At 36.2% G+C, this 15,053-nt stretch overlaps 3 protein-coding genes and 1 pseudogene across 4 annotated transcripts; 2 read left to right on the top strand and 2 right to left on the bottom strand.

Annotated features, from left to right (window-relative positions):
• The first annotated feature begins 67 nt into the window (after window positions 1-67).
• Window positions 68-2,147, top strand: rnasekb (ribonuclease, RNase K b). The gene is made up of 3 exons (XM_019084678.2): window positions 68-252; window positions 663-745; window positions 1,415-2,147. Exons 1-3 carry the CDS (start codon window positions 175-177, stop codon window positions 1,557-1,559), a joined length of 306 nt encoding a protein of 101 aa, XP_018940223.1. The 5' UTR covers window positions 68-174; the 3' UTR covers window positions 1,560-2,147.
• LOC109067783 (mediator of RNA polymerase II transcription subunit 11-like) lies at window positions 2,127-3,643 on the bottom strand. The gene is made up of 4 exons (XM_042765012.1): window positions 3,532-3,643; window positions 3,269-3,350; window positions 2,732-2,862; window positions 2,127-2,550 (listed from the first exon to the last, which is right to left on the bottom strand). Exons 1-4 carry the CDS (start codon window positions 3,535-3,537, stop codon window positions 2,407-2,409), a joined length of 363 nt encoding a protein of 120 aa, XP_042620946.1. The 5' UTR covers window positions 3,538-3,643; the 3' UTR covers window positions 2,127-2,406.
• Window positions 3,644-3,749: 106 nt separating this feature from the next.
• On the top strand, window positions 3,750-5,468 carry LOC122146427 (annotated as a pseudogene).
• Window positions 5,469-5,554: 86 nt separating this feature from the next.
• On the bottom strand, window positions 5,555-14,304 carry LOC109067782 (arrestin red cell-like). Of its 2 annotated transcripts, XM_042765010.1 has the most exons (16): window positions 14,159-14,304; window positions 13,602-13,632; window positions 13,464-13,524; window positions 13,318-13,362; window positions 12,568-12,764; window positions 12,039-12,098; window positions 11,862-11,929; window positions 11,621-11,756; window positions 9,407-9,491; window positions 9,216-9,288; window positions 8,920-9,057; window positions 8,220-8,303; window positions 7,820-7,843; window positions 6,569-6,645; window positions 6,396-6,450; window positions 5,555-6,307 (listed from the first exon to the last, which is right to left on the bottom strand). In XM_042765010.1, exons 1-16 carry the CDS (start codon window positions 14,179-14,181, stop codon window positions 6,220-6,222), a joined length of 1,245 nt encoding a protein of 414 aa, XP_042620944.1. In that variant the 5' UTR covers window positions 14,182-14,304; the 3' UTR covers window positions 5,555-6,219. The 2 variants fall into 2 exon arrangements, with proteins under 2 accessions (XP_042620944.1, XP_042620945.1); XM_042765011.1 differs by lacking the exon at window positions 7,820-7,843.
• Window positions 14,305-15,053: the final 749 nt, after the last annotated feature.

Here is a 15,053-nt window from a genome sequence, read left to right as displayed (position 1 = left end):
TCCGTACGAGAATAGCCGAGCGCTGTCGAATGGGCTTACGGAACTAGTCGAACAAGCCCGAGTGCTGCCGATAATACATCCCGTCGATTGGATCGAGAGAAAGCTGGAGGCAGGTTGTCATCCCGACTGGATGTAGAATCATTTTCCCAGTTTTGTGAGGAAGAATCGGATAAAATGCCGTCGCTTTTATTCTGTGGGCCCAAGTTGGCCGCATGTGGAATCGTGTTAAGCATCTGGGGTGTCATTATGCTGGTAAGGATTATACGTTAGTCTTCTTGACATTGCTTGCTAGCTGTAACTGTTAGCTAATGGCATTCACCCTAACCGACAGGAATATTTTACCGATATAGTAAATATTGCTGTATTTTGATTTTCACTGATAGAAAATGTATGCATTTATAATAAACGTGCATAAATAGATCTGTTCAGTCACCTATTTATCAGCTGGATATACCAGGAACTTGAAATGAGGAATAAAACAGCAGGTGTTGGGGTAACGGTAATAGGATGTAAAGGCCTTATAGCTATTATTTACAGCTTTGACATGATCATTTTTAAGTTATTTTCTTTTCTTTGCGTTTGTGTGTGTTTATAGATATGCATTGGGTTCCTATCCATATTTAATTCCACCTAATGTCTTAATACGATATTATTTTTTTCAGTCAATGTTGGGAATTTTCTTCAGTGCAAAATCTGCTGTGCTGATCGAAGATGTTCCATTTACTGAGGAAGACATCCGTGATGAGTGAGTCAATCTGATCAAATATTTTAAAACAATTTACCTTTTTGGGGTCAATAAGTTTTCTTTTTTCTCTCACTCTCCCAGTAAGGACACATTCAATTCAACAAAAGTGACTGTAAAGGCATTTATAATGTTTCAAAAAAATTATGTTTTAAATAAACGCTGTTCTTTTGGACTTTCTTTGGATCAAACATCATGAAAAAATGTCATGGTTTCCACAAAAATATTTAACGGCAAAACTGTTTTCGACATTGATAATAATGTTTCTTGAGCAGCAAATCGGAATATTAGAATGATTTCTTAATGATCATGTGACACTGAAGACTGGAGTAATGATGCAGAAAATTCAGCTTTGCTATCACAGGAATAAATTACATTTTAAATATATTCAAATAGAAAACTATATTACAGTACAATTGTAATATTTCACAGTATTACTGTTTTACCGTATTTTTGCTATAAATGCTGCCTTTTTGAGCCCAAGAGACTTATTTCAAAAACACTTCTACCATTTTACCAAACTCAGCTTTTGAATGGTAGTGAATTTTTTTTATTAATTGAAGTATAATGAGGGCTCATATTTTGAACAGACTACATGCATTGAATGAGAATGAGCAGGCATGACATTCCTATGTGCAAATGTTTACTGGTTAATTTTCGTTTCTTCAACAGCAAGAATCCACCGCAGACCATTTACGGACTCTACAACCAAGTCGGCATCAACTGCTTTATTGCTGCTGCCATCTATGTAGGTGTCGGCGCAGTGTCTCTCTGTCAGGTTCGCCTTAACAAGCGCCAGGAGTACATGGTCACATAAACCCAAACAATTTCAAATTCAACAGCAATTATTTGTAATTATTTATTTTTAAAAGACTTCTCAGTGATCTAGGAGCAAAGTTTGTTCTGTTACATTGTCTGAATTGGATATATTTGGCAGTTCGTCTTCAGGACAAAATCTAAACACAAGATATATTGATAGTGTAATGAATACAAAGTGAAATAATCATGAGAAACGGTACATATGCACTGATACATGCAGTGTGCATATATACGCATGCTATGTATTATATATTTTCCAGAAATATTCAGATCTTTGGCTCCACACTCCCTATGATATAAATAAACAAAACAAGCAGAAAGTCTTTAACAGTTGTCTTCTGATGAACCTAAAAAACACTATGAGTCCATATGATAGTAGCTGGTGTTCATGTAGAATGTGTGAATGTTTTTACTTTTTTTATTTCGATGTTTAAATGTTTGTATGGTAATATAAATGTCTGTTGTTTTACTGGAGTACATCCTACAACCCTTGTGCTGTATACTTGATATTATCACAACTGTGATGAACAAGATATGTGAATGAAGAGTCTCACGTTTCCTTCAATAAAATACTAGTGAAAAAATATTTTATTGTTCTTAAGTCATAACTATTAATAAAAAAAAAAGTGATTACAGAAAATTAGAAAACATGTAACAACTCTCAATAAGACAAAAGCTTTGGTGATATTGTAAGCAATGGTTTTGTCATAGAAATTTTCCTTAGAATATGAAGAATAAAAAGTGTTGTTGGCTTGACGACGGTATTCAAAAATGTTTTGATGCATGTGCATACTTATGAAGTCAGCTGATAGATATTAGAAAGCAACAGTTCATTTAATATATCTTTACGTCTGAGGCTCAAGCATTATCTCACAGGTGCGTCCCAGCTCTCCCAGTTTGACCCGGGCATACTCGGACCGGTTTAGGGCCATCTGACAGTCCTTTCTGGCCGAGTATGTCGATCCCTCATGAGGCTGACCTGTTGCCACCTTTACTCAAAACAGGATGAGAGAAAGAAAAAAGGAGGAAGTTAGATCACATCACAGAGGCAGTCGAAGGTTTCCTCCAATTCTGTTTTATACATATATACAGCATACATAGATAGATGAACGACAGAACAATAGATAGAATGACTGAAAGATAGATAGATAGATGTGAACACACACACACCTGTGTCAGATATCGGATCTGTGCACTCAGTTCACTCTCCACTCTGTTGATGGAGGTCTGGAACTGGTTCAGCTGTCGGTCTAATAAACTGGCATTGGCCTTCTCTTTAGAAAGCTCCAGAACGATCGTTCCTGAAAGACAGACTGTTACTATTCAATTTGTCTACGTGATTAAACATAAAAAATGCTAAATATTATCACTGTAGATGAGGTTGCTGGTCTGCCGGTGTGGCCCAGATGGTCTGTTTACTGCAGGGGCCACCAAACTTGGTCCTGGAGGGCAGACTTTAGCTCCAGCTTTCCTCAACACACCTGTCTGGAAGATTCAAGTATCCCTGGTAAGAGCTTGATTAGCTGATTCAGGTGTGTTTGATTAGAGTTGGAGCTAAACTCTGCAGGATCCCTCCAGGATCGAGTCTGGTGACCCCTGATTTACAGGATTTATAAGGTAATGCAATCAGAATCCAGAATACGTGTCTGAATTAATATTAAGCATTACTGAAATTAAACACATGCACTCATTTATGAAGTGACAAACCTGCGCTCTGCAGCACTGAAGCAATCTCCTTCTCCACATCTTCTAACGCTCTCAGCCTGTCATTCGCCATTCCGACCGCAACCTACAGAAAAAAAAACAAGAAAACAAGACGAAAGACTAGCGCACAACTCCGACGTACAGCATGAGCAACAACAGCAGAAAAATCAAACACACGTTAGCTACACAACGAGTGTCTATTTGCTCAAATATTAATAAAGCACCTCAGAAAGCCATGTTTAATAGGTATTTTTAAGGCTACTTACGTTCATTCACTGTAGGCTAAACTTGACGAGATGCTCAATGTAACCGCTCTCAGTGTGTAGCTAACTACGGAAGCCGCAGCGGAACAAATTAATACAACGCGAACCCCGCTGACTGCATTGATGGACACAAAACATGGGTTATGCTTAACTAGTAATTAAAGCCATTTGCGCCACATCTGGACAGAAATGAGTTATCTGGAACCGCCTGTAATATTTAATGTAAAAAGGTGAATTATCAATCTGAACTCCACCACAGACGGACCATGAAGTCCTGGAAGAGTCACGTGCGGGCTGAGCTGTTTCTCAGAGACTGTAGGCAGAGAGATCCTTTCTCTGGCCTTTTTGACAAGGGTGAGTTTCATCACAAATGTACAGCGTGACACAAGCTATCAGTATTGCTTCAGTAACGGCTGGATACTCTGACAGTGTCCAGGCTAGAGGAGATGCTGGCCTTTCACATGAAACTCTGGCAAGACATGAACGCATGCAGGTAAGACCAACAGTACCTGACATCTGTTCTAGAACTGATTTGATTTCTTGACTTATTGGAATGAATTAGAATAGTTTATGCATGTAACCTGTTATATGCACTTGCCATACATTTCAATTTATTGTGTTTTGTTTGCTGTCATATTTTCCTCAGTTCCAAAGAAAAAGGAAGCTCCAGATGCCCAGATGAAGGCGGCACCCTTTCTTTGAGAGTCAGTGAGCTGGAATTTCTTAATCAACAGGCGAGAGTAATATCCAGAACAATAAACATCAGTAATAAACTGCCTTATTGTAAAAACTAATATTTTACTTGCCACCAGATCTTGGGATTTTTTGCATAACATTGTCATTTCTACATTTAATTAGATTTTGTTGTTTTTAATTAATAATTAAGCTTTTTAATGTTTTTGAAAGAAGTCTCTAATGCTTATCAAGTCTGCATTCATTTGATCAAAAATACAGTAATATTGTGAAATATTAATATCAGAATTCATTCTAATTTTCTGATTTGCCTCTTCTGTATTATCAGTGTTGAAAATAGTTGGTTTGCCTAACATTTTTGGAAAAAATTCATTGTTTGAAAAAAAAAAAAAAAAAAAAAAAACCATTTTATTCAACAAGGATGCATTAAATTGATCAAAACTGACAATAAAGGAATGAATAAGGTGACAAAATACTTCTATTTTCAAATAAATTCTGTTCTTTTGAACATCATTCATCAAAGAATCCTGAAACAATGCATCACAGTTTCCATAGTCTATCCCTACTACTAACGATGGAATATCCTTCCTCTTGTTTTTTCTAGCTCAAACAGGAAATCTCAGATCTGACCAGCAATATATAGCTGAAAGAGGCAGAGTTACAATACTTTCACTCACTGTAGGTCAAACAGACAGTTACATCTTGAAAAAGATGACAAAATCATCAAGACCAGCAGTCCTAAAAGGCCACTGTGTCTTCCTGCCATAGAGTTGCCCGCTACAGGACCGAAGCGATTGTATTGGCCAAAGGGGCTTTCTGTCTGAAGGCCAATGTGGAGGAATACGAGTATCAGCTTGAGTGTCAATCTAAGGAACTGACAGCACTGAGACTGGAGCACAGCTCACTGAGAGAAGAGCTGACTGCCGCAAACCTCCAGAACGAGCAGCTCCTCGAACGCTGGTTAGAGGAGAAGAAAGACGAGGCTGAGAGGATTAATAAATACAATGCAATACAAGAAAGGTGAATGTAATTCTATTAATATTTTATTAGTGTCTTCAATGACTTTGCATATCAATGATTTGCAATTCATTTATCATCCACTAGGTGGCAATGTTTGGCTGGTCGACTGAAAAAGCGGTCTCGTGTCAGATCTCGTGCAGCCAACAGCAGCTCAGAAATCAACCCCACAGAACGCCCTCCTTTCTTGAAACTTGCTTATCTATGAATGTGAATTGTTTTGGCAATATTTCTGTGCTTTTGGAGATTATTTTACAAAAAACAAATAAAGCTTATTCTTAATACCTATATTTAATAACACAGTAACACAGCCATGTTGTATTTCTATTAGTTTTATTTAAAAAAATTAAATTAAAAATCAGTTTTAAAAGAAAAATACAATGGCGAACAGTGTATCCTGTATTTATGAAAATTGAAATAACACAACAAATGTCCTTTCTCTTGTAGGATGTTAAATCTCTACATTTACTTCTCTCTTTTTTTTTTAACCAATGCAGCAGTCTGACAAATTAAAAGCAGCACTTTCATATATTAACATCCTGTGCTCAATCACACATGATCCTCACAGCAGCACTGAGAAACATGCACAGCCCGTGTCAATGAAACCATCCCTCTGTCCATACTGTATATAGATCACATGAAAATTCATGAGCATCTTTGTAGAGGAATAAATATGGAGCAAATCTCACTATCTTCACAGAGTGGCTTGCTGTTCATAACATAAGAGCTGGCACAATTTCAAAGAAAGATATAATTTTACATGCCTATGCAAAAACATGAAATTCCCTGGAATCCCCTCCTTCATTATCTTTTCATATGTATATTAATTAGTCTTTTACATTTGTCCAGTTTCCAGTAAAATATCCCAATACTGCTTCTTTCGTAATGAGATGAGAATTGTTTCACTGTTAGACCCTCGAGGAGATGAGATGCATGATTTAATGAGAAGCGCTTCTGTTCATGATGAATGAGATGATAAATTCAGCAGTCCTCTTCCTTGTCGATTATTCCTTTTAACCGCAAGCGAGCAAAGTCCTCGAATACAATGTCGTCATCTGGGGTTAGCCCGCTGTTAGAAAGAGTAACAGAGAAAAAAAACAAGAGATACATGATCATTATGCTTAATGTTTATATAAAAAAAAAAAACTTTCACTTACTTTGTGTCAAATTCTATCAAGTTGGTGTCAACTGGTGGATCCAACACTGGAGCAGCTGTTGAACAAAAAAGTAACAGTAACTTAATAAAGGAGGTCCTGTTATAGTTCCATGCAGCCTATTTAGTGCAATTAATGAGGTGTTTTGTGTTGTTTAATAATTTCTTGGCACAAACCTGAGGTTGAATGTGAAAGGGTGGAATCTGTGGGTTTTGGATGCATTAAGACAAAAGGCAGTTCTACGGAGACGTCCCTGAATGAAAGAGAAAAACAACGCAAAAACCAACACTGCCATCATTTGAAATACCTGAGGTGTGCAAGAGCTTATAAGAGGATCAATCTCTCACGAACTGATTAGCCCATATTTAAAAATCCAAACAATATTTCTCCTCTTTGAACTTTCTATTTAAATCACAGAATAAGCAAATCAGCATATAAAAATGATTTCTGAAGGATCATGTGACACTGAAGTAATGGCTGCTGAAAATTCAGCAACATATATAAAAATAGAAAACTGTTATTTTAAATTGCATTTCACTAATATTTCACAATATCGTTTTTTTTTTATTTTTAAGCGTAAGAGCCTTTTTTTTAACAGTAGTGTATATTGTGCAAAATGTAAAATGGTAACACTTTACAATAAGGTTCATTAGTTAACATTAGTTAACATGATCTCAGAAAGAACAATACTTCTACAGCACTTATTAATCTTAATCTTATTAATGCATTATTAAAATCAAGAGTTGTGCTTGTTAACATTAGTTAATGCGCTGTGAATAAACATGAACTAACAATGAACGACTGTCATTTTCTTAACTGACATTATCAAAGATTAATTAATACTGTAATAAATGTATTGTTTCATTGTTTGTTCATGTTAGTCAATACATTAACTTACATTAACTAATATAACCTTATTGTTGTATAATAATAATTAAAAATGTCTTTGTAAAGGAATAAACATACATATGAATGCTTTCAAAAAACATTCGCAAAGCTTAACGATTCAGCTGGTTTCATCATGTGGAAAAGGTTTAATTATTTAAAAAATATATATTTTTTTTATAAATTTGTAAAGTACAACTGAAAGTGTACATCATTCTAGTAGTATTTGTTTTACTTAAATTATTTTAATATATGATGATTTTCCCCAGTGTAATAAAGAGGCCCAAAAAAGATTGATTATCTTCATTATAAAATGCCTTTCTTTGGATTTAGAGATACAGATATGAACTAGACATTTCTTAGTGAGATTCATCCATACATGCGGCTTTATGTGTGTTAAGGTTAGTGCTCCAACTCTATGAATATCAGACAGGAAACATCAGGGTAAATTTGAGCAGAGCTCTGAACAGCATGCAGATCTTCTTTTCATGGCAGACCTAGAGACACTACAGCAAAACACCATGCACAATGGATGTATTTACCTCTCCAGCAAGCTGCTTAAAAGCCTGACGCAACAGACAGATGGAGGGGAAGGAAACAGACAGAGAGAGAGAGACATAAAACAATGGGAGAATGACAAAATGATCTGATAACCAGAACGAAGCAGCACAGTTCAGGGAGGGAGTGTAAAACACTCACAGCCTCACAGCATCCTGCAAAAGTTTTAACAGCTAAAGCACAGCACTCTTACTAAAGCACCAGCACTGAAAATATCAAACCAAAAAAAAAGATCAAATAAGGTCAACCTCACAAATACTGTTCACTATTGTTAATATATATCATCAATCTTGTGCACATACACACACAATACAGAACAATCAAAACTGTTCCCCAGTGTGTGACTGAAGAGAGGAAGCAGGTGGGACAGAACACATGACTTACCCTCCACGGGAGACCACCAGTTTGACTTTAACCCGATATGACACCAGGACACCCAGAACTTCCTTATTACTCACATCCTTCACGCTGCAGTCAAGCACATACACAGAATCAATCAATTGGCTCTTTATCTTCAAAAAATTGAGGTCAACACAAAACTTCTGCAATGTGTCACACGGTGAAACAGGGAAATCAACTGCTTTTGGCACCAATGGTCAACCATTGACTGATGAATCAGGCAAGAACACCATTTTTGATTGTACACTACCACTCAAAAGTGTGGAGTTAGTAAGGTTTTTAGCATTTGTTATTCGGCAAAGATGCATTAAATTGTTTAAAAGTAACTGTTAAGATATTAATAATGTTACAAAATCGATCTGAACTTTCTATTTAAAGAATTCTGAAAAATATGTATCATGGTTTCCACAAAAACATTAAGCAGCTCAACTGTTTTCGACATGGATAATAATATTGAACATTGATAATATTTCTAGGCAGAGTAGAATTTCAAGTAGGAAACTTCCATTTTGTGAACATTTTGATTGTTTAACTAGATTTTTGCAAACATGCCTCTATGTGTTAATTAAGTTAATCTGTATTTCTACAATATTACTATTTTATAAGGAAATAAATAGGTGTTTTATCATGGTAACTAACCACTGAGCATATGGGTAAAATGTGCAAAAAGTACAGCATTACTCACATAGTACTGGACGCCAGGTTGGTGTCCTCATGTCTGAGTTTTCCATCCAGCGCCAGTCCTCTCTTCTCTCGATTGTTGTTGAGAGTGGGTGTGAGTGTGTACACTTTACAAAAAGTAGAGCTGGATGCCACCTGATCGCTGCAGGACACAGAGACGGAACAGATACACATTGTTAACTAAGTACACATCATTACAAAGTCCGCAAACAGATGAAAGGTTTGGACAGGTTTGTGTTCTCAATGCCATCTCAATGATAAATCTTGAATAAAAAGACAACTAAAAGTTCATACACTTACTCTGCTTCTATCTGAGCCACTGGACATTTGTACTGTGCTGTACTGAAGAGGCAGATGTCAGCATACTGTCTTACTGCGGAGACACAAATGTAAACAGTACAGCGGTAATACCAGATCATAGATGATGAGAGCGATAGGAAAATAATGTCAATCTACAAACAGCAATAGGAGAACTGTTGGCTGTAACTCACCTGATATTTTAACCCTTTTCACAGTCTTGGTTGAGTTATTGGTGACATGGACATTAACACTGATGGGCTCCCCATGGTAATAGAGCTGGGTGAGAATATCAAGGTTAATTATTTATTACTAGTACTGATCGGTGTTAACTTTCGTGATGCATTAAAATCTGTATATATTTTCACATTGCATGTCCATTACTTTGCATTGCAGTCATAACTTAATATTTATCAATTAAAATCATATTGTATCTGATCAGCAACTTCTCTTTGATAAGTGAATGTGAAAAATATTTCTGTATACATTTCTGTATAATGGATATATATACCCACACACATATGCATAGATATTATACAGTGCCTTGCGAAAGCATTCACACCCCTTAATTTTTTATTTATTTTTTTCCACATTTTATTATGTTGCTGCCTTTTGATAAACTTCTTTATATTACTTTTTTTTTTTATCCACATCAATCTACACACTATACACCATAATGACAAAGCAAAAACAGAACTGTCACAACTTCGTACATTTATTAAAAATAAAAAACTGAAATAAGTACATTGCATAAGTATCCATACCCTTAACTAAATATTTAGCTGAAGCACCTTTACAGTCTCAAGTCTTTTTTGTTTGATGCGACAAGCTTTGCTCATCAGCATTTGGAAATTATATGCCATTCTTCTCCTCATCTCTTCACCTCTCAAGCTCTGTCAGGTTGGATGGGGGCAGATGCACATTTTCAGGTTTCTCCAGAAATATTTGATTGGGTTCAAGCTCAGGCTGTGGCTGGGCCACAAAAGGACATTCACAGAGTTGTCTATAGTGTGTTTAGGGTCACTGTCCTGTTGGAAGATGAACCTTCTGCCCAGTCTGAGCTTCTGAATGCTCTGGACTGGGTTTTCATCAAGGCTATCTCAATATTTTGCTGGACTGAGTGTTCCTTCTACTCTGACGAGTCCCTCAGTCCCTGGCGCTGAAAAACAGCCCCACAGCATGAGGTTACTACCAGCACACTTTACTTTTGGGATGCTACTCTGCAGGTGATGAGCAGAGCTGGTTTCCTTCAAACATGATGCTTAGAATTGAGGTTCATCAGACCAGAGAATCTTGTTTCTCAGAGTCTGAGGGTCGTTTAGGTGCTTTTTTGTAAATTCCAAGCATGTTTTCATGTGTCTTAACTGAAGAGAGGATTGAGTTTGCCCACACTGCCATAAAGACCAGACTGGTGGAGTGTTGCAGTGATACGATCATGGAGCTCTCCACATACGATCATGGAGCTCAACTAGAGTGACCATCAGGTTCTTGGTCACCACACTAACCAAAGCCCTTCTCCATCACTTACTCAGTTTGGCCAGGAGGCCAGCTCTAGGAAGAGTCCTGGTTGTCTCAAACTTCTTCCATTAATGGTAACAGAGTCTACATGCTTCTGTGACCCTTCAATGAAGCAGAATTTTTTTCTGAACTCTTCTCCAGATGTGTGGCTTAACGCAAACCTGTTTCTGAGCTCTACAGGCAGTTCTTTTGACCTCAGGGCTTGTTTTTTTCTCTGATATGCATTATCAGCTGTTACACCTTTTATTAAGATGTGTGTGCCATCCCAAATCATACCCATTCAATTGTATTTGCCACAGGTTAACTGTACTTGAAATGTAGTAAAATCTACAAGCAAAATGAATGCTCCTGAGCTAAATTTCAACTGTCCCAGAAAAGGGTATGAATACTTATGCAATGGAATCATTGTAGTTTTTTATTTGTATAAAATTTGCAAAGATGTTAAATTGTTTTTTTTTTTTTTTTTTGCTTTACAATTATAGTGTATGGAGTGTAAATTGTTTGGGAAAAAAACAAATTTAAAGCAGTTTAACATAAGGCAGCAACAAAACAAAATGTTAAAAATTAAGGGCTATGAATACATTCGCAAGGCACTGTATATATATATAGAGAGAGAGAGAGAGAGAGAGAGAGAGAGATTTTTAGAAATGTTATATATTTGTGCTTTTTAGAAATGTTATATATCTCGTCTTGGAATTCTTTCAAGTAAGAAACTTCCATTTTGTGAAAACTTAAATAAATTAATAAATAAATAATGTGTATTTTGAGAGTCTTGAAGCACTTGCAAAGTTTCATTCCCTTATTAAAAACAATGCAGTGTTTTGAAATGTCTCTCTGTATTGATCTCTTCCAGGTCAATACACACCCGAATGCATTAAACAGTATGATACCTCTTTATCTAGTGAAGCCTCCAGGTGTAATGACCGATCTGACATGAGGAAACTCCTCGTCATCTCCACCATCGGCTGTGGGCCGGGTTTCTCAGGGGCATACTGGACTTTACGTATCATTAATCGCACTGAATTCCTGTGGAGGAAGAAACAAGCTTCAAATAAGATCTAAACTCTCTTTTCTTATCTATTTTACACTGAAAACAAATGATTATGGGAAGGAAATTATAAATAATCAAACCTTTTGTGGTTCTTCTCTTCAGTCGTTTTGGCACAGAAAGCCCTGATCTCAAAATCCACACCACAGGCCTGAAGTGAGAACGACGGAGATGAACAAAGGACAAAATCACCCGGGCAAATCTAAAGGTGTTAGATGGAGTTTGTTGTGTTAAAATGAGCCACATATGAGTGATAATACCTTTCCTGTGTCCTCAGGCCCGGGCTGCAGAGTAACAGAGCATGGCAAGTTTTGTGGTATCTGAAAAACAGAAGTACATTTCAGTATCTGATCAAGTACTTCCAATTTAGCGAAAAATCGCCACGAGGTATTCAGCCAATCACCATGCACTGGATAATGGGCCAACCAGTGTACACCTCACTTTTAAGAACAATGAGCTTTGTAAAAATCAACGCGTTTCAGAAAGGCGGGGCATAAAGGAGCAACAATAATGTACAGTATATGGAAAATAATGTGTTTTGAACCATAAACCACATAAACACACCCCAAATACACAAAATAATGTTCTTTTTTTTAGCAACATATGACCCCTTTAATAAATAACAAAAATAAAATTTTACAAAATAAATACATAAAATAATAATTAAAAACAAATACTATATAATCATTTAAATGCTACAAGTGAATTTAAGCATCACAACACAATCATTTAAAATCATTTAAAAGATAAAAAAAAAAAAAAAAAAAAACCTCACAGGGAGAAACTCACAGTGAAATGAAAAGGATAAGCATTCTGGCCCATTTTCTTCAAAAGCCTCTCCTGCAGATGACTGTGGGGCTTGGATTCCTCTGGAATGGGAGGATAGGCCTGAAAAGTGTAGATGTAAAGATCTTTTCGGAAGGAAAGCCCTAGAACATCAAGGTCCTCACGGCCATACCGGAACGCACAGGTTAAGGTCACAAATACTGGAGGAAAAACAAATAAAGTTTATACTAGAAGTGAGACATCATTTGCATATGATGTAAAATAAGTTGTCATAAAGCATGGAAAAAATGTTCTATTTGAGATAAGCTTTCCAAACTCATCAACTGGAAAACTAAACAGTAGGGATGCTTGATATATTGGTATCATATAATTAAATTGGCATTCTCATTTCCTTGTATTTACATTTAGATTACCTTTGCAATCATCTAATGCTCACTTGAATCTTTAAAAAGTAATAATTAAATAACACTGTTGTAATTTTTAGACAACAGTCAAATATCAAAATGAATATCCATTTTTCATGTTGTACTTTTTAATGTTGAAAAGCATAAATTCTAGCATGTAATTTACTGAATTTCATTTTTAGTGTTTTTGTTTATAATTTTTTTTTTTTTACTTAAAACAATATGCAATTATAGTCTCTGCAGTTTACTGGTTACCAGCTATTATATGTAAATAATTATCGACTTATCGGTATCGTCCAGAATTGCCATTTCAATGCATTTATACCAAATAACATGCTTTCAAGCTCACCTTTTCTATCTTTGAGATATTCAGGGTCGACCAGAATAACACCATCTGTAGCAGAAGTATAACATGATTTAAGTCAGTGGATTTAACTAGCAGACTTTTACTTCTCCATTAAAATTCAATTGAACTGTTTATCTGAAACCACTGACCAACAGGGTCCACGTGATCTAGATGGTCCACAAAATCTCTTTTCCCCAAATATACTGTAAGCTGTGAAAACAGAGAGGGTTGTAACTACTTGTGGAAACCAAAACTGTGATACTGTGATATATAAAAATCTTAAAAACCTTGCAATTTGGACTGGACTTCTTGAATACCCTTTGGAATAAGAGAATGAGCACATGATTAATCACAGGCATTATCAAAACTGATCGATTGTAAATGTAGGTGGGAACATTTTAAAGTGAAGTAGATGGCAAGAGTAAACAAATGCTGAAGAGCAGCAAATGGCATGCTGGGAGAACTAGTTTGCTTGCAAATCCCAGTATTATTACAATCATGCTGAAAACATTAATAATACTAAGTTTCATTAAATAAGCAGTAAGAGGATGTGGGCAGCAGTTGTTAGCTGCCAAGCTATGCGACATGAATGCTAAAGGATGAACGGACTTCTAATGAAGCCTTTGGAAACGTTTAATACATATTTCTAACAAAATGATACAGACAAAACATTTCTAATATAATAAACGTGCTGTTTCTCCATCACGCGCAGTCAGGTTATCCATCCACGTCCATTCACAATCCAGCTAGTATTAGCTTTCCTACTGTTCGCTTAATAATTTCAACAAGAATGATCCCAAACAAAATTCATTTGAGGTCTTAAGCTTTAAAAACAAATACTCACCGGGTGCCTGCCTTGTCTCCCATAATGAGGGAGAATTTGTCCGTGGGAATCTGTAGAGGAAAACACTGCTGCGGCACACAGAGTGTAAACAGCAGCAGCTCCTGGTGTTCAATCGCTCCCTGTAGCTGGCGGTGGGCGGAGCTACGGTTGGGTCACGCGGCAGCAGCGATATTATATTAATGATTTTATACTATTAATTATATCTACTATGCACTATTTAATATATATAGTCAAATATAATTATAGTATAATACTATATATTAATTATATTATACAAGTCACACAGTATCTTTTTTCACCAAACTAAAACGTGCAGCATAATTCATGTGAGAATGGTGAGCTCACCTGTGCTTTGATAACACAGTGTGCCAAACGTGTCATCCTTTGATGTGCTTCTATCCAGTGGCACTGTGGGATGACATCAAAGGGGAGATATTTTCTCTGAAAGGTTTTCCCTGTATCCGTCAGTGTAATATCTCCACAATCAATGTTCAGGTGTGCCATTTATGTAATAGATGGATGTTTTTTCTTTATAGTTTGAAGGGAGTAGCTTCACAGAAGACGGTGAAGGCCTCACAACACACTGTGGTTTGAACTAAAATGGGGATTTCTTTTTGCTCTTGTTGTCAGACTCAGTTGCATTTTGTGCCTAAATGGGAGGACTGAACCGAAGAGAGAACCCTAAACTATGAAATTAAAAATCCATGCTTTGGTAAATCATAATTATGAGATTAAAATTTATACATTATGAGATTGTAAGTCATAAGTACAATATAAAGTTGATATTTTGACATACTAAGTCATAATTACGACATCTAAGGTAAGACTGACAGTCAAAAATGATATCAAAGTGTAAATTATGACAAAAGATAAAAAGTAGAAATTATCACATACT

Source organism: Cyprinus carpio, chromosome A10 (genome assembly GCF_018340385.1).
Source record: "Cyprinus carpio isolate SPL01 chromosome A10, ASM1834038v1, whole genome shotgun sequence".
In the NCBI taxonomy this organism is placed as follows: domain Eukaryota; kingdom Metazoa; phylum Chordata; class Actinopteri; order Cypriniformes; family Cyprinidae; genus Cyprinus; species Cyprinus carpio.
Note: the sequence above shows the minus strand (reverse complement) of the source record. Positions and strands in the feature narration are given on the sequence as shown.

Excerpts from the sequence above, each read along its gene's own strand:
- rnasekb (XM_019084678.2), top strand. The coding sequence starts at position 175 with ATGCCGTCGCTTTTATTCTGTGGGCCCAAGTTGGCCGCATGTGGAATC. Across the intron at positions 253-662 it reads TCTGGGGTGTCATTATGCTG|TCAATGTTGGGAATTTTCTT; the intron begins GTAAGGATTATA and ends TATTTTTTTCAG. Across the intron at positions 746-1,414 it reads GAGGAAGACATCCGTGATGA|CAAGAATCCACCGCAGACCA; the intron begins GTGAGTCAATCT and ends TTTCTTCAACAG.
- LOC109067783 (XM_042765012.1), bottom strand. Across the intron at positions 2,863-3,268 it reads TTCAGTGCTGCAGAGCGCAG|GAACGATCGTTCTGGAGCTT; the intron begins GTTTGTCACTTC and ends TCTGTCTTTCAG. Across the intron at positions 2,551-2,731 it reads AGATCCGATATCTGACACAG|GTGGCAACAGGTCAGCCTCA; the intron begins GTGTGTGTGTGT and ends TTTTGAGTAAAG.
- LOC109067782 (XM_042765010.1), bottom strand. The coding sequence starts at position 14,181 with ATGGGAGACAAGGCAGGCACCCG. Across the intron at positions 9,492-11,620 it reads AGGCTTCACTAGATAAAGAG|CTCTATTACCATGGGGAGCC; the intron begins GTATCATACTGT and ends ATTCTCACCCAG. Across the intron at positions 9,058-9,215 it reads GTGGCTCAGATAGAAGCAGA|CGATCAGGTGGCATCCAGCT; the intron begins GTAAGTGTATGA and ends TGTGTCCTGCAG.